The sequence below is a fragment of the Dipodomys spectabilis genome, unplaced genomic scaffold (genome assembly GCF_019054845.1).
Source record: "Dipodomys spectabilis isolate Male_0828 unplaced genomic scaffold, ASM1905484v1 ptg000002l, whole genome shotgun sequence".
In the NCBI taxonomy this organism is placed as follows: domain Eukaryota; kingdom Metazoa; phylum Chordata; class Mammalia; order Rodentia; family Heteromyidae; genus Dipodomys; species Dipodomys spectabilis.
The window spans coordinates 11,351,788-11,375,882 of record NW_024870679.1 but is presented as its reverse complement, the minus strand read 5'-3'; the positions used below and the strand labels follow the sequence as shown (position 1 = coordinate 11,375,882).

At 39.3% G+C, this 24,095-nt stretch overlaps 1 protein-coding gene across 2 annotated transcripts in view; it reads left to right on the top strand.

Annotated features, from left to right (window-relative positions):
• The window catches only part of Plppr4 (phospholipid phosphatase related 4), a 47,101-nt gene extending 24,643 nt beyond the window's left edge, over positions 1–22,458 (top strand). The window contains exons 2-8 of one of the 2 annotated variants that reach the window (XM_042684076.1): positions 6,840–7,025; positions 13,779–13,908; positions 16,336–16,531; positions 18,560–18,617; positions 19,331–19,504; positions 21,037–21,946; positions 21,995–22,458. In XM_042684076.1, the coding sequence (XP_042540010.1) occupies positions 6,840–7,025; positions 13,779–13,908; positions 16,336–16,531; positions 18,560–18,617; positions 19,331–19,504; positions 21,037–21,946; positions 21,995–22,458 (2,118 nt within the window). The remainder of the gene's footprint in view (positions 1–6,839; positions 7,026–13,778; positions 13,909–16,335; positions 16,532–18,559; positions 18,618–19,330; positions 19,505–21,036; positions 21,947–21,994) is intronic. The other variant, XM_042684066.1, reaches the window with a different exon arrangement.
• Positions 22,459–24,095: the final 1,637 nt, after the last annotated feature.

Below are 24,095 nucleotides of genomic sequence, written 5' to 3'. Positions count from 1 at the left end.
CATATTTACTATAGGTAAGATATGGAACCAACCCAGATCCCCTCAGTAGATGAATGGATCACGAAAATGTGGTATATATATACAATGGAAGTCTATGCCTCTATCAGAAAGCATGACATTGTCCCATTTGTTAGGAAATGGAAAGGCTTGGAAAAAATTATACTAAGTGAAGTAAGCCAGGCCCAAAGAAACATAGGTCCCATGATTTACCTTATTTGCAATATCTAATATATGTCTGAGTCAAGCAGAAAAGGTCAGATAAGTTGATGTTAGGGAAATGAACCCTAAGATATGTATTCAAATATTTTTTTCTTTCATGTGATTGTTTCTAAGACATTTTTAATATTATTTCTTTGTTGCTTTGTATGTCCCTCCCCCACAATATAACCCCTGCTTTCACTGTATTTGATGTCGGTATAATTTGTGGAGGAGAAGGGGGAAAACAAATGGTTTAAATAGGGATACAGGTGGACCCATTGCAACAATGAGATGTACAAGTGGTTATATCGAAAACGAACTTTACAACTTTCGTGCGGGGGTGGGGTGGGGGTGGGGAGGGGTAGCGGGGAGGATTGGGTGGGGGGCGGGGGGGGGGGGGGGGGGGGGGGGGGGGGAAGGATGGGAAGGGATGGGAAGGGGAAACAAAGGAGGAGGCTACAATGCTTGATAAGAAATGTACTCATTATCTTGCCCATGTAATTGTAACTCCTCTGTACAGTATTTTCACAATAAAAAAATTTTTTAAAATGTAATGGGAGCATAGCTGTTTGAGGAGCATAGCTGTGAGGATTGTGGAGTTTAAGCACAAAGTGAAATTAAACAAGAAAGGAAGGCTGATTGATTGAACTCATACTAGAAAAAGTCATACTTCCATTCTAGGCCTTTTGTAGTTTATTTTGTTATTGGAAGGACATTATTAAATGTCTCGTCAGATGTCAATTGTAGGAAAGTTAGTCTGGCACTCTTGTTGGAGAATGAATTGCATGGTGGAAAAAAAGAGCTCCTGCTGTTGTGTCAGGCCATGCTAGTGAAAAAGGGAGAGAGAAACAAAGAGGAATCTTTCTTAAATCATGCCATCTCTAGAGCTTTCTGCAATCAGAGGGCGATTTAAGGGTCCCTCATTTCACTGATAATAAAGGAGGTCTGGAAGGGTTAAAATCTAGGAGCTGATGGAATAAATGAAGGAAATAACTGGTTTTTCCCTGGCCAACTTCAATTTTGCTTACTCACTCTGTCCTGCTTTAATTTTATCTATACTTGGCATTTTCTGAGTAAAACTAGCTCAGATTTCTAGATCTTGAATAAATGTAACATGTTCACTCTGACTGTTCCCTTTAATAACACCAAAATTGTCAGTATGTTTGTCTGCTCTGCTTTTGAGGGCTCTTAGTAGGTAATCTGAATATATTATAATGAAGGTAAAGATAGCTTTATAAACCATAAAACTTTAAACTGTGATCATCATTGTCACTACTGGAAGGAAATTTTGTATTGGCTGCAAGGCAAAAAAAAAAAAAAAAAACCTTCACAATATAATTAAAGAATTATACTCCAGGAAAGTGGAGGTATGACTCAAATGGTAGAGCACCAACCTTGAGCAAAAAAGCAAAGTGAGTCCACAAGGCCCTAAGTTGAGGCAAAATAAAATAATAAAATTGTATATGTGTGTATAATGTATATATAACATACAATATATAATATATGTAACATGATAATGTATGTGTATATACATAGAGAGAATCAAGACAAGAGACAGAAAGCCGAGACAGGCAGAGAGACTTATACTGTAATAAGTAGATAATTCCCCCATCAAAATGTGTTGATCACTGACAGATTTCTTAGTAGCCACAGTCTTTGCTAAAATTGCTTTGACCTACTAATGTTTTTAAGCATGAATCCTATTTTATAATTATATTGCTGTGTTAAATCTCACACTTTATCTATTCAGGGGTATCTATTGACTGGTTCTAACCCCCTTGCATCTTATAGCTACAATATAGAAATAGTATTAAAATGTTCTTTTCATTATTATCAAAAATACTATTTAAATATTATTTAAAATATTCTTTTGTAACATTAATAATATTCTTTGACTTCTGACATTGCTCTATAAACATAATGAAACTTCTTGTATATGTGTTGTTCTTCAAAAGACAGAATCAAATCATTCTGCGGATGTTCAAATCATTCTACACTGATGCTTTTAGATGCACATCTGCCTTTCAATCTAATTCTAGAATGGCATGCTAGTCTCTTCTAGTCAGCTATGTGAAAATAAGAGGCATCTCACTTTTCAACATTTCTGAAATAGAATCTCAGATTCCATCTCCTGGTCTTCGCTAGCTCAGAAAAAGAAATGACATTTCTTGCCCAGTTGCTCAAATCTGAAATCAATCTCTGTTGTTTTGCCTTCTCCAATAGTCACTGAACAAAAGCTTGTCACTTCTATCTCCCAGACTATAACCAGAATCTGACTTTCTCTATAGCCCTACTTCTCTGCCTCATCTCTTGCTAGGATTTCTGGGTCTGCCATGTATCCACTAGAACATGAGCCAGATAAGTGCAAGGAATTTTCTGCTTAGTTTACTCCATAGTCCTTGCACTTAGAGCTGTGCCTAACATCTCAAAATAATTACTGAGTTTTGAAGAGCTTTCTAAATTTTTACCCTCCTCTACTTTAGACTCACTGTAATCTATTCTCACTCCAACGGCCAGAATAGTCTTTTTTTAAAGGTATTTCAAGGCTTATTAAACCTTCAAGCCCAATTCAACCCTCCAAAATGTTTCCAATTTTATACTGGGAAAAAAAATCCTAACTTCTACCATCAACTTCAATACATCCGCTTCTCTGACTTACTCTAGGGACACTTTCTCTATTCCATTATGCTTTCTACTTGAGTTTTGTATGACTCATTCTTTCTTCATCCTTCAAGTCTCTATTTAAATGGCTGAAAAGTTAGGCCTTCATGATCTAAAATAAGAATCCAGGCACTCAAGTACCATGGGACTTTTCATTTCTGTCCACTTTTTCTCAACTACAATGAATATTCATGAGAAAAAGGCCTTGTTTAAATCACAACCTTATTCCCATGATCTAGAACAAGGCCTGGAACCAACAGGGTCTCAATAGATACTTGATGAAAGAAAAAAATAAGAGGTAAACTGCCCATACCATGTGTTAGTTCACTAGTTCTTTGTGACTAGGGCCTAGTCAGTTCAAGAGCATCCCACAGGATGCTGAATTCACCATGGCCATGGGAAAGGACAAGAATGGAACTGATATGTGTTCTTCTAGGCTGGACACCCAAATGAATGTTCTCAAATGAGAAGTCAAATTTGCCCTTATTACCAGCATGCTAAGCAAGTAAGCTGTCCGACCTAGATAAAATGCCATGACAGAGCGACCTAGATAAAATGCTATGACAGAGCCTATAAAAATATTATTAAAACTGATACATACTACAAATTTATACAGTGGCTCATGCCTGTAATCCTAGCTACTCAGGAGACTGAGATCTGAGGATCGTGGTTCAAAGCCAGTCTGGGCAGGAAAGACCATGAGACTCTTATCTCTAATAAACCACTCAAAAAAACAGAAGTGGCGCTGTGGCTCAAGTGGTAAAGTGCTAGCTTTGAGCTAGCTGAGGGATAGTACCCAGGCCCAGAGTTCAAGCCCCAGGACCAACAAAAAAAAAAAGTTGGCATCAGAAAGATCAATATTACAGAAATGGGATCTTTTGAAACATTTTTCTTTTGTTTGTCCTGTCTTGAAAATACTATCTTTGAAATACTATAATATTAAACAGAATGGTTCTATTGTTTTCTCTCACAAGCTGTGTAGCAGATAGCAATGATTAAAATAAGTGTTTCCTTGGGAAACTGCTTTTCTAATCTTCAAATCATTTCTATCTTCTGTATTGTTGTATAAATGTAGTTTGGTTGACTCTATTTTTCCTAAAAGTAAAAATAAAATTTGTAATGCCCATCTACATAGATCTGTTAAAATAAGTTTAATCTCATCTTTGAGATCTCATTTAAATGCAGTCAAAATAAGTCTACATAGTCTTTCTTATTGTTAGCAAATACTGTCTGCTGGATTTCTTTTTCTAATATTTGTAAAATGTTAATTCTGAAGTAAAAGGACTGATGAACAGTTATGGGTAAACAAAAGAGATATTCTGAAGTTTCAGGATTGTGAGGGGGATAGAGCTTATTTATTTTTATTATCTTTAAGTAATTGTATTAAGGGGTTAAAGTTCAACATGATAATTTATTAGTGCAATGCATCTTGATCAATGCTCTTCTATCATTCTCCCCATCTCTCCCATCCCCACCCAACCCAGCAAGTTACCTAGCTCCATTTTCAAATATATGCCTTGCATAATTATGGCTGTATTCACCACCTCTCTGCTAAGTTTCTCATACTCAAGAGAAACTTTTGTTGCTAAGTATTACAGGGATAAAAGATACTTTTAAAGATGGGTGTGCTAGAATTAGTTATTCATAATACTTGAGTAAATGCAGTGAAATACAATTTTAGAACATAGTATATAAATTTATATGTTTCCAAATAACATTCCAAACAAAATTGATGTAAAGACAAAGAATGAGTCAGGCTCACAAGGAGGGTGAAAGACGATGAATATGGTCCAGATAGATTCTTTCAAGACTCACTGAAACTGGTTTTTGGAAGGGAGAAGGGGAGAAGGGAGAGAGATAGAAGGGATGAAATTACTGGAATATATCGTAAACATGTGTACAATCTCCCCCATAGAATAGAAGCTAATGAAAATGATTTTAAAGAAAAAAGACAAAAATTGAAAGATACCTTTTTTTTTAAAGTCAGAGCAATAAACATCAAACTAGGAAAAAATTCCTGTTCTGTAATCATTAGGTTTCTAAGATGTACTACTGCAAGAAATAGAAAAGTTAAAAAAAAAAAATAGAACCTGTTTATTATCCTAGGCCTCAAACTCATGCCTTACCTGCCTCTGACTTCTTAGTGTTACATCAATACATGCAGAAGAACAGTTAGAAGATATTACATTATTAGCATAGATAGAAAAATATGTAACTAAAAATTGGCAACTATGAAAAGGTTAATGTGTAAAAATGCTACTATATCTGCCACAAATATACATACATGTGTATCTGTGTCATGAGTATATCATATATATGCATATATTAACTCACTTATATTAGTAATCACTAGTGACAGTTTAAAAATAAGATTAGTCTCTGTCTTAAGAGATATTTTGGCAATAAATTTAAATGTTCATCTCACTACAAAACCACCTCTTGGGAATAGAAAACATATTGATGCTTTGTATAGTTATGTTTATAAAAGACAAAGAACTAGAAATCATTAGTGAGATAACATCATCTTCAGAAATGCCCTGTTTGGTTAGGTAAACGTATCTTCCATATATGTGAAGGCCTTCCACAACATTTCCAGTGTTCTCTAAGTCCACATTTTCAGGTTCTGAAACATCAGACATTAGGCAAACCATTCAATATTCTGTCTTTAGCTATGTCTCTCACAAAGCCTATGGTACTTGGTGGCCAAGTCTGTGTTTTATTCACTGCATTATAGCGAATATCCACCTAGTATCTGCTACACTGTAGGCTGAATGAATTAAATTCACTTTTTTTGTCAGTCATGGGGCTTGAACTCTGGGCCTGGGCACTGTCCCTGCGCTCCTCAGCTCAAGGTGAACGCTCTACCACTTGAGCCATAGCACCACTTCCAAATTCACATATTTTATATAAAAAATATATGTCTAGAAAATACATTGTGCCTAGTTTAAGGTCACCATACAAACAAATGGACACTGCAATTCGAATTTCAGATAAATTATTTTAATGGACACATTACCTCCCAAGTATTAAATGGGAACAACTTATACTACAAATTATTCTTGCTATCTGAAATTCTTTGTTCACTTGTATTTTTATTGACTGCATCTGGCAAATCTAACCTAGTTCTTGTAATTAATTAGGATTTACACATTCATTGCATTAGTCATTTACCAGCAGGTATTCATTGCTTTGTTAAATTGTTAAATAATGCACTGCATGCATACCATGTTCCAGGAACAACCACATCACTGGGACTCAGGGATAAATAATACTGATGTATTCTTTCCTCATAGAGCATTTCTTTCAGGGAGACAATATGGACGATGAAAAAGTAAATGAGTGAAATACTAAACTAGCAAGATAATTTTATTTAATAAATACCATGAGGAAAACCCAGCATAATGATAAGGTAGAGGATGGGTCAAAGTTCATCCTAGATAATACATTATTAAATGATGAAAACAAGTAAGGGCCATCTAGCAAGAAATAAATTTGACTGTCATAAGACAAGCATGAAAACTAAGTTGTCATGGGCAGAGGGTTTTGCAGAATGGTGGGGTCATTGTCTAAGTGTGTGAGAGACAGAGAGACAGAGAGGTTTGGAGAAAGAACAAAATTGTGCATCTTGTTAGAATGGGAACTGACTGGGTAGTTAAATTAGAGAGTGACATGAGCGGAAATCTTTCTGAAAGACCCAGTGGGATTCTGTGTAAAGAACAGATGGGCAGATTAGGAGGTGAAGAATGTAAGTGGAACCCTAGTTGGAAGATGATGAAGTGCATAGACTCCTGGCAGGCTGGTGACAGCAGTGGATGAACTGTGAAAACAGAAACTTAGGCTCTAATGTATGGTTTTTCACCCTGGACCAGAGAGGAGTTGTGTGAGAGGAAGAGGAATCCACCTGTCTCACACTTTAAGCGGTACTGGTTGCACGCACGTGCTGTCTAGAGAGTGAGTTGATCTGTGTCCTTCATTCTCAGTTGCCGATACTGGCCTCCTCGGTCGTTAGCCTCTACTTCCTTGAACTCACCGATGTCTTCAAACCCGTCCACTCCGGGTTCAGCTGCTATGACCGGAGCCTCAGCATGCCATACATCGAGCCAACCCAGGAGGCCATTCCCTTCCTCATGTTGCTTAGCTTGGCTTTTGCTGGACCTGCGATTACGGTAAGAATTATACCCGCTCCTACCACATACCCAATTGCATTCCATTGTCAGCCCCAGAAAACTTAAAAAAAAAAATCATGTAATGTGTTATATAACAAGGAAAAGGTGAATTATTGATTTTAAATGTGGAAGATCAGCTCTTTGGGCCACTTCAACAACATCATGTAATTACTAGCTTAAAATCATTGGCTTTAAAAGTTAAGAAAGACTATATGATGTCAAAAATGACTAAGCTGTACATACACTTGTATAAGCCCTTCTGGAATGGCTTTGTAAATCTATAATTTTTGAGTGAGTAATAGGACATCTACTTATTAAATTTTATGTTATGTGTTTGCCATCTAAAGTATAGAAAACAGAAAAAAAACATAATAATATGGTCAAAAGATTTTTTCCTAAACATAAATATTGTTTACAATTTATTTTGATTATGAATATTGATCTGGGGAAAGTAGATGGTTCTGAGATAGGAATGAAGAGTATAGAAGCATATATATATATATATATATATCTTTATCTCTCTAGATATATACATACATACAGATATCGATCCATAGATCTATGCAGATATATACACAGATAAGGATATATATAGATATCTATATACTCATATAGATATATACAAATATAAATCTTATCTATAGCCATATAAATGTATACAGATGATATATATGTATATATGCATATTACATATTTAGATAGATTTACATATGATATATGATATAGATTATGATATAGATCCATATAATTCTAGTACTGATATAGATCTGTAGTTCTGTATGATCTATATTATATCAAAACCCATGAAATACTGTTTAAAAAGGAGGAAGGGTACCAAACACTGGTGGCTCATGCCTATAATCCTAGCTACTCAGGAGGCTGAAATCTGAGGATCATCGTTTGAAACCAGCCTGGTAAGGAAAATCTGTTAGACTCTTAACTCCAATTAAGCACCAAAAAAGCCAGAAGTGGAGCTGTGACTCAGCTTGTAGAGTGCTAGCCTTGGGCACAAAAGCTCAGAGACGGTGCCCAGGCCCAAAGTTCAAGCCCCAGGACTGGAAAAAAAAAAGAAGGAAGGAAAGAATAATTAAGGGATATAACAGAGAGGATGAACCTGTTTAATATACACTGTAAACTCTATGCATCTATGGAATTATCATGATGAAAGCCCTTTGTACTATTAATATATGTCATCACAAATGTTTAAGTAAGAAAATATAAAGCAAAACCGACTAGATCAAAACTTACCTCATACCTGCCCCGCCCCACACAAACACACTCATAAGATCATTAACTACATTTGCACACACAGAGCACATACATAAAGAAATGCCATAACCTTCTGGAACTGAATTAAACCATGGTTTTAGTTATTTTATAGGTAAATCTATACTTCACACATAAATAACACATGTTTAGATAAATTCATTTATCAACCATCTCTTCTACCCCAAACACTAGCTAAACAGCAGAGGACATGTTTCCAGGGCAATAACATTCATTCCCTCGGTGCGAACTCTCGCTTTCCTTTGATCATGATCCAGGACGGCAGACCAGGGGGCTGTTAAATCATTAAAAGCTGCATTTAAGTGGAGGTTTTATGCAATATTAGGATGATTTGGCCTGCTGATATAGCAGCAGTTTTAGAAAAGACTGCATAGATCTCTACTCAATACTATTTGGTAGCTCTGATTTGATTTTTTTTAATGTCTTCCATATTAACTAATAAACAGCATGATATTTACACTGTAGATAAATTATGTATGTAAGTTATATCTTCTCAGAAGATAACATTGGAGGTTGACTTTTCTATAGAACTTTAATACTTCATATTAAGTGCTTCAAAATGACTATGTCACTTAAATTACGGAAACTCCACAGTGACGAGAACTATTAAAAAATATATACTTGGAAGTAGTCGTGGTTCGGAGAGAGACATTTTTAAAGGGTGCTATTGCTGAAAACCAATTTTTGTCTTTTTTTCTAAATACTTTACAAAAATCCTTGTCACTTAGAGCAGAAAGAATATGCGCTTTCTACGCACAGCAGATACTATTTCTCTCTATAGAGCTATAGTGCCCAGATTTATTATAATTGATGTGCTTGAAGTAAAACACGTCAAGTGCCACACAAAGGATTATGACTGCTATCATTTAGATAATTTGCTTCTTCTTGTATATCTAGAAGTCTTTCTTCCCCGAGCTTGCTTATCAAGTCACGTGGGAAACAAGTCTCATCACGATGCTTGCTTCCTGCCAGGACTATTTTTCTCACAGTGCTTCTTTCCCTGAGATTGTTACATGTGGCCTTGGACTCCCCATGCTCCTTTTTCTGGTTACACATCTTCAGTATAAAGTCCAAGAATGTTTTCTGGGCTCTTTGAGGTCGAGGCTTTCTTTCTTGAGACCTGGGAAAGGAGGGAGGAAGATCACCATGTGCGCCTTCCCCTGAGCTGACCATGACTTGGTATAGGGGAGATTCCATGGTCCTTCAAGTCTGCTGTGAGCATCTTTATGGAAAGGGGAGCAAACTAGGGGGCCATTTGCACCCTAGGACTTCTAATACCATATGAAAACTTCTGTGCACTCCTGGGTGTCAGCATTTTCCTTCTATGCTGGTGTGTGTGTGTGTGTGTGTGTGTGTGTGTGTGTGTGTGTGTGTGTGTGCACTGATAGTAGGGTTTGGACCCATGGCTTGTTGCTCTTGCTTAGCTTTTCTGCCCAAGGATAGTGCTCTACCACTTGATCCATACCTCTACTTTCAGCTTTTTTGGTGGTTACTCAGACATAAGAGTCTCATGGACTTTCCTGCCCAAGAAGAGCCATCATCCTCAGATCTCAGATTCTTGAGGAGTATTTCTGATTACAAGTGTGAACCACCGGTACCTGGCTGGCTCTCATGCATTTTGAGTAAATCATACTGAGTCAGATTTTGTTAGTGCTCGAATCAAACACCATTTCTTTTACACATCTTTCTCTCCAAATATGCACTATACTTCTTTCACATTTTGACATCAATGTCTTGTAGGCCTTCTTCCAAAACACACATTTTTTTTCAACATTGATCCTATTGTATTACATAGTAATCTTGTTCTAGGACCATAATTCTGTCTATCTTACTTCACAGTTACTTCTCTCATTACTGAACCACATTCTTGTAAGTGACAACAGACACATTCTAACCTTTGACTTTCAATGACATCATTTTATTCCATCCTTATGGTGACACAAACCTGTAGCTAAAATAGTCAGGAGGAAAGTAAAAAGGCAGAGGGAACCCATCATTAGAAATGGCTTTGAAGCTGGGTACTGGTGGCTCATGCCTATAATCCTAGCTACTCAGGAGGCTGAGACCTGAGAATTACAGTCCAAAGCTAGCCCAGGCAGGAAAGTTCATGAAACTCTGATCTCCAATTAACTACCAGAAAACCAGAAGTGGCACTGTGGCTCAAGTGGTAGGGTGCTCACCTTGAGCCGGTGAGCTCAGGGTCAGCACCCAGGCCCAGAGTTCAAGCCCCACGAACTACCAAATAAAGAAAATAGAAATAGCTTTGAGAGAGAGACAGAGACAGAGAGACAGAGAGAGAGACAGAAAGAGGAGAGAGAGAGAGAGACTTCTTATATTTTACCCATTCACAGGGAGAAAGCACCACAAAAGCAAGAACGATTCCTTAAAGGGGACTTTATATGGGCAAAATAAAGATAATTGATTTTATACAAGCATTTAAGTATGAACTGTAGTGTTTGCTTGCCAGAGTTCTTTTTGTTCTTTGAGACATCATCCTAATATTACACATAAAACTGTAAAAATGCTTTTCATTCCTGTGAAATAGATTGTTATCTCTTTTTTCAGAATCATCCTTCAGGTAAAAAATTTCATTCTTCAACGTTCAATTCTCTTTTACTGTACAAAGATAATAAAACCAGCACTTCATTTAGGTTCTGTGAAGATTATTTTTCAGAGGAAACAACCCAGAATGTCTATGTTTATCATAAATCTTCATGAAATTACATGAATAGATTATAAATTACATGTAATTTCTTCCTAGGAATACAACTTTCTTATGTATTTTAAGGCCAAATACATGTAATTTCATTTTCTACTAGAATCTGATTATAGTTCCTGATGACTAACCTTGACTTTAGGAGACTATATCACCTGCTTGTAGAACATTATCAAATATGGCATAGCTTCTAAAAAGCAATTCATTGGAAATTTAAACACTAAAGACTCTGATAAATAAGGCAATAGTTTTATTGGCTTGTTTTATTGTATAAGAAAGACATTTCAGATTACATGCTCTTCTTATTTCAAGGACAAAATATTTCCTCTCAATACCTTTCATAGAACAGTCATTAGAAAACCTATCTCTTCCCATCTAAAATCCATCCATGATATAACACATACACACAGAGACATAGACACAGACACACACACACACACACACACACACACAGACACACACACACACACACACACACATTTCTATTGCCTCTTTAAAGGCTGGATACAGCATAAAACAAAATATCATAAAAAGGTACACTTCAAAAACTATGAAAACAGCAACAAATAATTTTATTGTCCAGTCTAAATCCCCCAATGTCTTGCACAGACTAACATGCTATTCAGAAAGAGTAGAAATAACCAGAAGTAAGTTGGATTTACATTAGGAAGGATGAACCCTTACTCTGAAAATTCTCTTTAAACCAAATCAAGTCATTTTGAAAGCCCGTGTAATTACATCTAGAAAAAGGAAGTGAAAATTGATTTGACCCTTGAGAAGATCAATTGGGCTAATATACTTGTCAATATACAGACAACAAACCTCTGTTTGTATTCACAATGAAGCCAGTAGTGTTGACACCCCCTTTGACATAGAGGTTTTAGCATATTAAAACAATGAATATAAAACGCCTGTAGTCTCAAGGTCATTTTAGTTCATGGCCACTGTGTTGTATCATAAAATACATTTTCCTAATGGCATTGCACCAATAAATTCCTAGATAATTTATCATTCATGGGCAAGGTGTGAATCATTACACGTGTAATTGGAAAGAAAACAACCAAACAAAATTGTTTGCAGAATTATTGAAGAAATGAATTATTCTCTTAAGCATGCTCCAGTGTCCTTCAAGAATGAGTGCTTGTCTTGGAATGATGAATTTGAGATAGCCATTGTATTGGTCTGTATAGACAGTATATTTTGTCAGGTTCTGTCTTAATAAAATTTCAAGCCTAGAGTATTTCCAGGTCTCACCTGAAGTGATGAAATAGAAAGATATTTGCAAAGAAATAACTATGGCTAGCTCAATATTCAATAGTTTGAAATAAATTCCTTTTGATTATTACTATATTGATTGATCTTAAAGGAGTTTATTATGCCCATATTTTCACATATGTGATTTTTGGCAGTAACTTTTAAAATATATTAAATCACATATGAGTCTTATATTTTATACTACATAGAAAATATATAATATATGAGAATCAACAAAATAATAAATATAATATAAAATGTATAATAAATAATCTATATAATGTAGAAAAATATCTTATCCAGAAGAATCTTGACTCTTTTTGTTGTTGGTGGTGGTCATGAAGTTTGAACTCAGGCACTGTCCCTGAGTTCTTTTGCTCAAGGCTAGCGCTCTACCACTTCGAGCCACAGCTCCAGTTCATTTTTTGAGCAGCTAATGGAGATAAGAGGCTAATAGGGAGTTTTCTGCCAGGGCTGGCCTCAAATTGTGATCCTCAGATCTCAACCCCATTAAGGATTATAGGTGTGAGCCACCAGTGCCTGGCTGAATCTTGACTCTTAATAGAGCATACACTATATTACCTCCATGTAGAATTAAATGTAATAATATTAACACTTGAAGTTGAATGCCATAGGCTTATTGTCATTGTTTTTATTAAAGGCACTATAAACACTAGAACTTTAAGTACTTTAAAAATTAAGTGCTAAGCTAATAATGACCGCTGAGGAGAGGTTCCCCCTGAAGAAATCTAACCCTACCTACATATAGTTATAATCTTTATGGTGAAGCTGTGAAACAAATACTTCATCTTCAAGTTTATTAAAAAATCATGGAACACAATTGAATACAATAACATATTCAGCCCATTTGCTACATTTCAAGTGCTCAGCAACCACATGTGGCTCCTGTCTACTCTAACAGACAAGAAAAAGCATAGAAGGGTGTCCGGGACAAGCAGGCTTCCCATAGTACTCTTCCACACTCACACTTGCTCTCTACGGGGTGAGCCATCTGCTGAATTCAAAACTGGCTTATTGATCTGATTTGCTCACAATAAATGTCACTGCTCCAAATGATGGCATCTTTTCATTTTCCCCCATCATCTTGTTTTCATGAAATTAAGGATGGAAGGATGCCAAGGCTGGAAGTGTTAGGGCAGAATCAATCATCATGTGACTGGTGATGGAGAATAATTGTTGCACGAAGGTCTAAAGCTTGATTACTACGGCCAGGCTCTAGTGCCTGGGTGATCTCACAACCATTCCAATGCAGACAATTGAGCCAAATCTGTTTGCAGTACCCCACTTACTTTTTTCTCAATGCTTGCTCAAATACGCAGAAGAAACTGCATATACCTCAATATACTTTTAAGAAAAATACATCTCTGCTATGCTAAATTGATGGTGTGTTAAGAGATGCTAGAGATGTGTTTTATCTTGCTGCTGTGACAGATATCGCAAGACTCTTTTGCCTGAACCCCCTTTTATCTTTGCAGATCATGGTAGGGGAAGGAATTCTCTATTGTTGCCTGTCCAAAAGAAGAAATGGAGTTGGACTGGAGCCCAATATTAATGCTGGAGGCTGTAACTTTAACTCTTTTCTTAGAAGAGCCGTCAGATTTGTTGGTAGGTGTGGGAAACCACAATGAAAAGAAATGCTTTTCCAAACAGAAATGTTCTATTTAATCATAGATATTAAGTCTCTAAAGCCATAATTTAGATGTATGATTTGGGGCACGTGATAAGGTTTATGGTATATAAGAAACTGGTAAAACTCTAAAATTTAGGCTTTGCATTATAAGTGTGTTGTTTAGGAGTATGGTTCTTGTTTAGAGAACTCACATCCCCCCGCCCAACTCTGTGTTTTTGTTGTCACTCTGGTGGAAGCATGAATTTGCTCTTAAATGGCTTCACCAAATGTGCTCTAATTTTTAAAATAAAGAATCAATGTCAGCAGGCCAACATAAATGGAACACATATGAGAATAGAGTACTGCATCGTGGTCCTTTTCCCTTGGTTGTGATCTCTAACTTTACCTCCTATTTTTTCTGAGACTATAGGAAGCCTACAGGCCTAGATAAGGAGTATCTGAATCAAATAAGTTTCTAAGTCTTCATCTCTTCTAATTAGATGAGATCATCTTCATGTACTTGGAATCACAGATTTAAAAACCTTGTATTGTAATTGTAAAGGTGATGAACAGAGGGGTTACAGTTACATAAATCAGAGTACATTTCTTTTTAGACAATGTCACCCCTTTCCTCACTCTCTCCCAGTTTTCCCTCCCCCATCCCTATCTACAAATGGTATAAAGATCATTTTCAAGACAGTGTCTAGTGAGTAGCATTGCTACATTTATTCATCTTTTGTCCTTACACTTCCATTCCCCCCGCCCATCGTTTACCCTACCAAAGACAGATAAATGAACAAACAAGGCAAAAAGAAAATAACACAGATTTTTTTAGAGCTAACTTTAGTGATGGTCCACAATATGGAATCCACAAGCCAGAATGTTTTCTATTCATTCTCAATGAGTCATTATAAAGTCAGTCTTCTCTATAATATGCTAGCTCAAAAAAAAAAAAACAGGTAACACTAGTTAATATCTAATAAATAATCAAATACAACCTTCTCTCCCATGAGATGAAATACCTGCTCTAAATCATTCCTTGATCCCCATTTTTTAAGACATTTTCTTAGTATCACATTAATGTGGTTGGAAAATAAGGATCCTCTTAACCTTGTATTTGATTCAGGGAAAGAAAACTCCAGGTTACATAGCTTATCTCAGAGAAAATTATCCTCAACATATCAAAATGCTTTGGACAAATGCTTATACACTCTGAAATGCTGTCCGCCACCCTATCCCCTTTTGATCTGCAAATCCTTATTCTCTTCACCATCATGTTGTATGCTTCTAGGAATTAGAACGTAGAAATAAAGTTTCTGGGTCATAAATTTTGGATGAGTGCGTGAAGGAAGAATTGGAGTCACGTGATTAGGTTATAATAATCAGAGAAGAAAAATGAAAAATGGAGTAGGTACAAGCCATTGTTCTGGGTCTAGCTGGCTAGCCCAGTTCATAAGTCAGAATCCAGGGGTTCGAGTCAGAATGGAGCCAAGGGCATCAACACAGCCAGAAAGGAGTGGGTGAGTTGAAGATCACACAAATTGGAGTAGAGAACAAGACCCATGAAGGAGACCAAGCAAAGGAGGTAAGGCAGGCCTAGAAGTTGAGTAGCTGAGATTTTTGTTGACTGATCCCCAAAGGTTCTCCACAGGTTGGAATTTGGACAGGAGATACAAGAATATCATCCCCAAATTTCCAAACTTGAAGCAGGCTATTATTATTGTTGCATTTATTTCTATAACAAAGTCTAACCTGCCCTCTTCCCTGTTTATCAGCATTCCTGGCATGCCTGTGGTTTGTAGGGAATAAGAATTGATTCTGTAGTATTTATTGATTGTGGCTGGAGTTAAAGACCATAAGGAAAGAGATTTGGCAGCTCCAAAGTACTCAGGAGTTTAAAATTATTCATAATATTCTTCCTGGGATTGTTAGTCAGTAATAGGGCTTGAACAAAGGACCTCATACTCTCACTTGGCTTTTTTTTGCTCAAGGCTTTTGCTTTACCACTTAAGCTATACCTCCACTTCCAGCTTTTTGCTGGTCAGTTGGAGAGAAGAGCGCTGTGGATGTTTTTCTGCCCAGGCTGGCTTCGAACCAAGATCCTCATATCCCAGCCACCAACACCTGGCCATTCAAGCCACCTTAAATCCCACAGGAAATTGACTTTACATGCTTCGAGTGTCTGACAAGTGGCCAGTGGTAAATCATGTTAAGAATTGATCTTATTGAACAAAACTGCCCCCAAATTACTCATTGCTCTAACTTCATTTTTACATGATCTATTTAGGAATGTTCTATGCTATGTTCTCAAAACAGACATGGAGAAAATGATGACAAGTGATTTTTAGGTCATCATATTAGTGTGACATGAACATGCTGATGCTGGTATAATCTGGTAATGATGCTTTTCATTTTGCTTATAGGAGTTCATGTCTTCGGACTCTGCTCCACAGCTCTCATTACAGACATTATACAGCTGTCCACAGGATATCAGGCCCCCTACTTTCTGACAGTTTGCAAGCCAAACTACACCTCTCTGAATGTATCTTGCAAAGAAAATTCCTACATTGTGGAAGACATATGCTCAGGTTCTGACCTCACAGTAATCAACAGTGGCAGGTGAGAAATGGAGACATAAAAACACCACAGATTGATGTTTTTATTATTCAGAAATGGTGTGGGGTACCATATTCACCATGCCTTTTTCAGGCATAATAATGTTGGGGGCTTTTTGCTTTCAATTTTGCAGTCTCTTCAGTGACTGTAACAAAAGTCTGCAGATGTTATCCAAGTACTTCTCTTGGTCTCTGAATTTAAGTTTCATAGTCTTGTTACTAATCTGCTCATTACTGAATTCCACTCATGACTTGTTATCTACTCTCATTATGGTTTTAGGTTTCCACTATTGATTTATTCTAGCATATTTTTGGAGCTTTACTGTTACTATGTGTTTGTTTTTTTGTTGCTGGCTTAAATGGAAGACTAAACATTTAAGCTAGTTACTTCAATTGCCCCTGTTTATCTCCCTCCCATGCCAGTATAGTTCCTAGAACTCAGGCCCTTATACTCTCACTTGGCTTTTTCACTCAAGTCTGATGCTCTACCACTTGAGCCATGCATCCAGTTCTTACTTTTTCTGGTTAATTGGAGATATGTCTCAAGGATTTATCTCTCCAGGCTGGGTTTGAACCATGATCCTCACATCTTAGCCTCTTGAATAGCTAGGATTACAGATATGAGCTCCTGGTGCCCAGCTATCTTTTATCAAGAGAATCATATGAATTTCCCCTTGACAGAGATTGAAAAAGAGTAATAATCTGTTTGCCTTGAATGAACCCAGAAGTCCGAAACAGCTTCTGAACTATAAGGAAATCACTAATGCACTGAGTTTTTTCAATCAACAAAGCAAAAACAAAGCCAGGTGCTGGTGGCTCATACCTATAACCCTAGCTACTTAGGAAGTTGAGATCTGAGGAATTCCGTTAGAAGCCAGCCCTGGCAGAAAAGTCTGTGAGAATCTTATCTCCAATAAACTACTCAGAAAAGGCTGGAAGTGGTATTGTGGCTTAAGTGGTAGAGTGCTAGCTTTGAGCCAGAACTCAGGGCACACATACAAAAAAGCAAAAGCAAGCTTGTGTGACAAGAGAATGTGTATGAGAAATTCAAGAGATATAAATTATCAAGGGATCTGGGCTATTAAATGCTTATTTAAGAATTGAATAGCATTCAATGAATTCTCAAAGATCTACTGAAGAGTGAAAATAGATTGATAACTATACTTGCAAAATAAGACCTGAAATTATGTGATTACACATATACAGGTTCTCAAAGATTATTCAGTACTTTCAGGTCTATATACATATCCATTTCCTCAACCATGTTACATTGTATTACATAATAAATAACAAAAATTAGGAGAGCACTACCATGATGAATTTCACTTTTATAGTTTTTAATTTATTACAAGAAATCTCCTCCTCCTCCTCCTCCTCTTCTTCTTCTTCTTCTTCTTCTCCTCCTCCTCCTCCTCCTCCTCCTCCTCCTCCTCCTCCTCCTCCTCCTCCTCCTTCTCCTCTTCCCTTCCTTTCTTCTTCCTCCTCCTTCCTTCTTTCCCTCTCTCCCTCCTCCTCCTTCTTTCCTCCTCCCCTTCTCCTTCTCCTCCTGCTCCTCCTGCTCCTCCTCCTCCTTCTTTTTTGTTTGTCTCTTTCAGTATCTCTTATTATCCAACACTCAAATTCCAACCTTTCTCTCTGAATAAAATAGTCTATTATTCAAGATTTTACCAGTGTTTGAAGTCAGGGCCTTCTGCTTACTTGGCTGGTAATCTATCATTTGGACCATGGTTATTTTGGAGATGGATATTCACAGACCCTTCTGCCCAGGCTGGCTTTGAACCATGACCTTTTGGACTTCATCCTGAGTAGCTAGGAATACATGTGTGAGTTACTAGCACCATGTTATGTTTTTGTTAATATTGGTTTCATTTTATTTTTTGAAAAAAATCTAAATATAAGTTAAAGTTACTGCTTCTTGCCTTGTGGCTTTGAGTTGACCTCCCATTATTTATAAGCACTCATTTATTTTTGAAATGATGGCTAGCAGTGTATCTGAGTTCAAAGGCATAATCTGCCTCCTCTCCTTTGACAGAAAGTCCTTCCCTTCTCAACATGCGACCCTCGCCGCCTTTGCTGCTGTGTACATTTCAGTAAGTAACTGATTCTTTAACAATAAACTGTGTCCTACAGAAAATCAGATAAATGAGCACCCTGCCAGGGGACTAATTAGATTACAAACTTTAATGTGGCAACCTTTTAAGCAGGTACATTGAAAGCAAAAGTCAAATGCCACTATTAAAAAATGGAAAGTGAAAGCAATTTTTCTATATTACCAATATTCACTTAACCTTGTAGCCTTTCCTTGCAACATTATACTTTGTGGTGGATACTCTCAAATATGAAAATGTTACAACTAATTTTAATATTTGAGGGAATGAGATCAAGTCTACAAAGACAGTATTTATGTAACACTGGTAAATTCTAAGTCAGCGTAGAGTTGATAAATGTTGTGCCATGGAAAGTCATTGTATCTGATTATTATAATAGCCCATGGAGTCTTTGAGCCAAAGAAATTAGAATTTTGTCCCAAAGAAACGTGATGATGAAAGATATCTAACTGAACAGTCTGTGTCAGTCCTTCTCAAGCTTCCATGCATACAATAAGAACACTGATCATTTGGTGAAAGATGTCATATATCCCCATGGTTAGCTGGCTGCTAGACAACAGGGCCTTAGCAGGAGACACAGATGGTAAAGCTGAGGTCAGCAGTGTCTGGGAGACTTGGTTTACATTTTCATTTGATGGGACTTTTCTAAGAAAATGGATTTCTGGCATACTTACCCCACTTCTTCTCTTTTTCAGATGTACTTCAATTCCACGCTAACCGACTCCTCCAAGCTTCTAAAACCCCTCCTGGTGTTCACGTTCATCATCTGTGGCATCATCTGCGGGCTGACACGCATCACTCAGTACAAGAACCATCCAGTTGATGTCTACTGTGGCTTTTTAATAGGAGGCGGGATTGCCCTGTATTTGGTTAGTGATTTGTTACTATTGTCTGATGAACTACAGCTTTAAAAAATGAAAAAAAAATGTATAACATACTTGGTGCAATTTACTTACAATATATTTGCACAAAAATTGTCACCGGAAATTAAGATAGCTGGAGCTGTGCATGGTGGCACATGCCTATAATCCTAGCACTCAGGAAGCTGACACAGGAAGATCTCAAGTTGGAGAACAGCCTGTTACACAGAAAGACCCTCATTCAAATAATAATAATTAATAATAATGTAGGCACAGAGGCAGCCAACCATTCCATTCTTATTGGTGCCATGTTTTGTTATATTGGAAATGTATTCCTTCTAAGCCTGTGCTGCACAGAGTTTAGCTTTCTATAAAATGTAAAATCCATGCTATGCAGTACCTTCAACTTGAAAAGCAGACAGTTGCTGTCTTCTATTGAAATAGCACACGCCGCTGGTCCTGCTAGATCTGACCTCTGTCCCAAAAAGCTGACAACCCTATAAACATTAGAAACTCTGCATATAGAAAAAACAACCTTTTTAATTGGAAATTTGGCCCTTTCCAAGTCTAAAACAAACAAAAACTGCTAGGTGGGCATACAAAGTCCGAACTGGAGTCAAACTGGCTCATGGCATAGCACTAATGAATCCAAATTTTCCAGCTGAAGTTCAAATTTATATCAGGAAAGCGTGTGGTGCTTCTGTCTGGGGATTGGCATCTGTCTTCACTTCTAGGACCACATTTTTTTCATTTCTGATCTCATTTCAAATCTAGATATGATTTCTGGGCACTGGTGGCTCATGCCTGTAATCCTAGTTGCTCAGGAGGCAGAAATATTTAGAGTGAGATTCAAAGCTAGCCTGGACAAACTTGAGAGACCGTTATCTCCAACTGACCAGCAAAAAGCCCTAGGTGGAGGTGTAACCCAAGTGGTAAAATGCCAGTTTCGAGCGGAAAAAGCCAAGTAAGAGTGCAAGAGCCTGAGTTCAAATCGCAGTACCGACAAATGTACACGGGCATACACACACACACACACACACACACACACAGATGTGCTGTTTTCTGAATGATCCACGGTTGTATATCTTGTATATCTCCTCCTTTTCATAAGGAGTGATTGAAAATGGCAGGTTAAATAAATCACTGAAGCTACTTGAGATGTCACTCAGCAAGAAGTTCTTAAACCCAGAAAAATGGATTGCTTCAGATGGGAAGGTGGGGGGGAATAGAAGTCCTGATTTTATTTTTCCCTCATCCTTCTGCCCTTCCTTCTCAACATAGGCATAAAGTAGAGGCCAAAAGCATCCTCTGGGGTGGAGGAAGAAATCCACAAGTGCACGATCTCGTTTTACAGGTCGTGGTACTTGCCCTGCGTCTTGTCACTTGCAGGCCCCTCGGAAGGAAGGAAGGAAGGGCAGGCTTGTGTCCTCTGGCCCAAGCAGAGAGAACACTCCTAGGAGGAAATTTTCCCCCCGCCCCTCCGGGGGGGGGGGGTTGGTGGGCTAGAGACTGACGGGTTGTCCCGCTTCCTTTCCCCTCAGGGCTTGTACGCCGTGGGGAATTTCCTCCCCAGCGAAGAGAGCCTGCTGCAGCACCGCGAGGCCCTGCGATCTCTGGCCGACCTCACGGCCGACTCGGGCCGGGTGGTGTTAGCCAAGGCCGGAGGAGGAGGCGGCGGCAGCGACGGCCTGGCACACCCGGAGGGCATCCTCAGCCGCAATCCCCGCGACTGCAGCTCGCTGAGCAACCTGAAGCGGGCCAACGCCGACGTGCAGATCATCACTCCCCGCAGCCCCATGGGCAAGGAGAACATGGTGACCTTCAGCAACACCCTGCCCCGGGCCAACACCCCATCGGTGGAGGACCCGGTGCGCAGGAACGCCAGCATCCACGCCTCCATGGACTCGGCCCGCTCCAAGCAGCTGCTCACGCAGTGGAAGAGCAAGAACGAGAGCCGGAAGATGTCCTTGCAGGTGATGGACCTCGAGCCGGGACAGTCCCCGCCCCGCTCCATCGAGATGAGGTCCAGTTCCGAGCCGTCCAGGGTCGGGGTCAACGGAGATCACCACGGTCCCGGCCAGAACCAGTACCTGAAGATCCAGGGGGGCGCGGTGCCCCCGGGGTGTACCAACAGCCTGGCGGGCGGCGGCCCGCGCGTGTCCATCCAGTCCCGGCCCGGCTCGTCGCAGCTGGTGCACATCCCGGAGGAGACCCAAGAGAACATCCACGGCGCGTCCCCCAAGAGCAGCTCGGCCCGGGCCAAGTGGCTGAAGGCGGCCGAGAAGACGGTGGCCTGCAACCGCAGCAACAGCCAGCCCCGCATCATGCAGGTGATCGCCATGTCCAAGCAGCAGGGCGTGCTGCAGGGCAGCCCCAAGAGCACCGAGGGCAGCACCGTCTCCTGCACCGGCTCCATCCGCTACAAGACCCTCACCGACCACGAGCCGCCCGGTGGAGGAGGAGGTGGTGGAGGCGGCGGCGGAGGAGGAGGAGGAGGAGGCATCGTGAGAGTGGAGGCCCACCCCGAGAACAACCGGCCTCCCATCATCCAGATCCCCTCCACCGCCGCCGAGGGCGAGGGCAGCGGCTCCTGGAAATGGAAAGCTCCCGAGAAGGGCAGCCTGCGCCAGACCTACGAGCTCAACGATCTCAACCGGGACTCGGAGAGCTGCGAGTCCCTGAAAGACAGCTTCGGCTCCGGAGACCGCAAACGAAGCAACATCGACGCCAACAGCGAGCAGCACCACCACCACCACCACCAGGCCCTCACCACCATCCGCGTCACGCCCGTGGAAGGCAGCAGCGAGCTGGGCTCAGAGACGCTGTCCATCTCCTCCTCCCGCGACTCCACCCTGCGCAGGAAAGGCAACATCATCCTGATCCCCGAGCGAAGCACCAGCCCCGAGAACACCAGAAACATCTTCTACAAAGGAACCTCCCCGACGCGGGCGTACAAGGACTGAGCGCTGGGACCTCCCATCCATCATCCCTGGGGGACAGCTCCCCACCTCCTTCCCCAGAACCCCACCACCACCCCACCCCACCACCCCCAAAATAAAGACCACGCGCAGATTCTTAACACCAACCCTCTGCCAGCCAGGGGTTCGTGGAAGCCTTCTTGCCAACATCAGCCTGGGCCTCTCTTGTCTAACTCTTGAACGAACACACGCACACAACTTGTACATTCTTTTTCTCTCTCTCTTTCTCTCTCGTTTCTTCCTTTTTTTTTAACATCCAGGGGAAGGCAGGGGGGGAAAAAAGCACAAGGCAAGAAGCTAACAGTGTGAGACTGTCCAGGGCTGCTTATGAAGACTTGTCATCAGATGGAGAAGGTTCCAAGAAGAGGAGCATTTTACCAGGAAAGAGAAGACAAAAAAATGGTATCCTTCCATGTATACTATTTAACTTCCTGAATGTGCCAACTTTGGGGTTGTTGTTTGGTTTATTTCTACTTTTTTTTCCTCCTTTATAATTAGCTGTGGGAATCCAGAACACAAGGCGTTTTCTGCAGCAGAGGCCACACAGTATTATATATTCTTTTTTTTGTGGTGGTTGTTTTCTTCTTCAGAATCCGCACCTAAAACTCAGTATGGCGGTGCTGATGATTAATGGTTATAGTTCCTATACCATGTAAACTCTCAAACCTTACTTAGCTGTGAAATAGTGGTGTACAAATTCCTTGTCAAAGAAATGCTACTTTATTCCGGAAGATACTGGCTGTGTTGTGTTAGGTGAATGGGACACCTGCAGCCTTCCTGCGGTGTTTCTCAGTTAAAATATGACCAGTTTTCATGCATTTCAACATTGATCAAAAATCGTGTAGGGATATTCCCCTTAGAAAAAGGAATATAACTTAGGGTTTGGCTGCATCATCTTTTTTTTTTTTTTTTTTTTTTTTGGCTGCAAACTCTTTATTTCAGTACAGGTACAGCTAATGAAGAATCTTGTTTTAGTGGAGTTAATTCACAAAATTTATATATCTTGTTTTAGAGCATCTTTGATATTGTTGTGATGATATATTTTGCCTTTGATAGCTTTTCATTTGTTGATTTTTGACATTATCGTATGTCTTATTTTTTCTAAAAGCAAAATTAACATTCCTTGAGCAAAATAAGCAAAATACACTGCTGTGACAAGAAATCTGAGCCACATGTTGACATACTGGGTAATATTCCCAGAAATGTTGGTCAAGTCAATATTTAGCTCCAACCAGCTGGCTTAGGGATCTTTCTTAATAGATAATTCAAAACTTGTATTTTGCCCAGATTATTGACTTTTTTCAATATCCTAAATAACCAGAGACACAGTAGTTGGATTTTTAATCCTCTTCTCTTAAAGAGTTCTTGTTAACTGCACACCAACAGAAAGAATCTATAAAAAAGCAAATTGATAAACAAAAGTATCTCATGGTATAAATTAAAACTGTACTTTATTATCATATCTAAAAAGAAGCCAGGCGCTGGTAGCTCATACCTGTAATCCTAGCTACTCAGGAGGCTGAGATCTGAGAATTGCCATTCAAAGCCAGCCCAGGCAGGAAAGTCCATGAGACTCTTATTTCCAATAAACCACCAGAAAACCAGAAGTAGCGCTGTGGCTC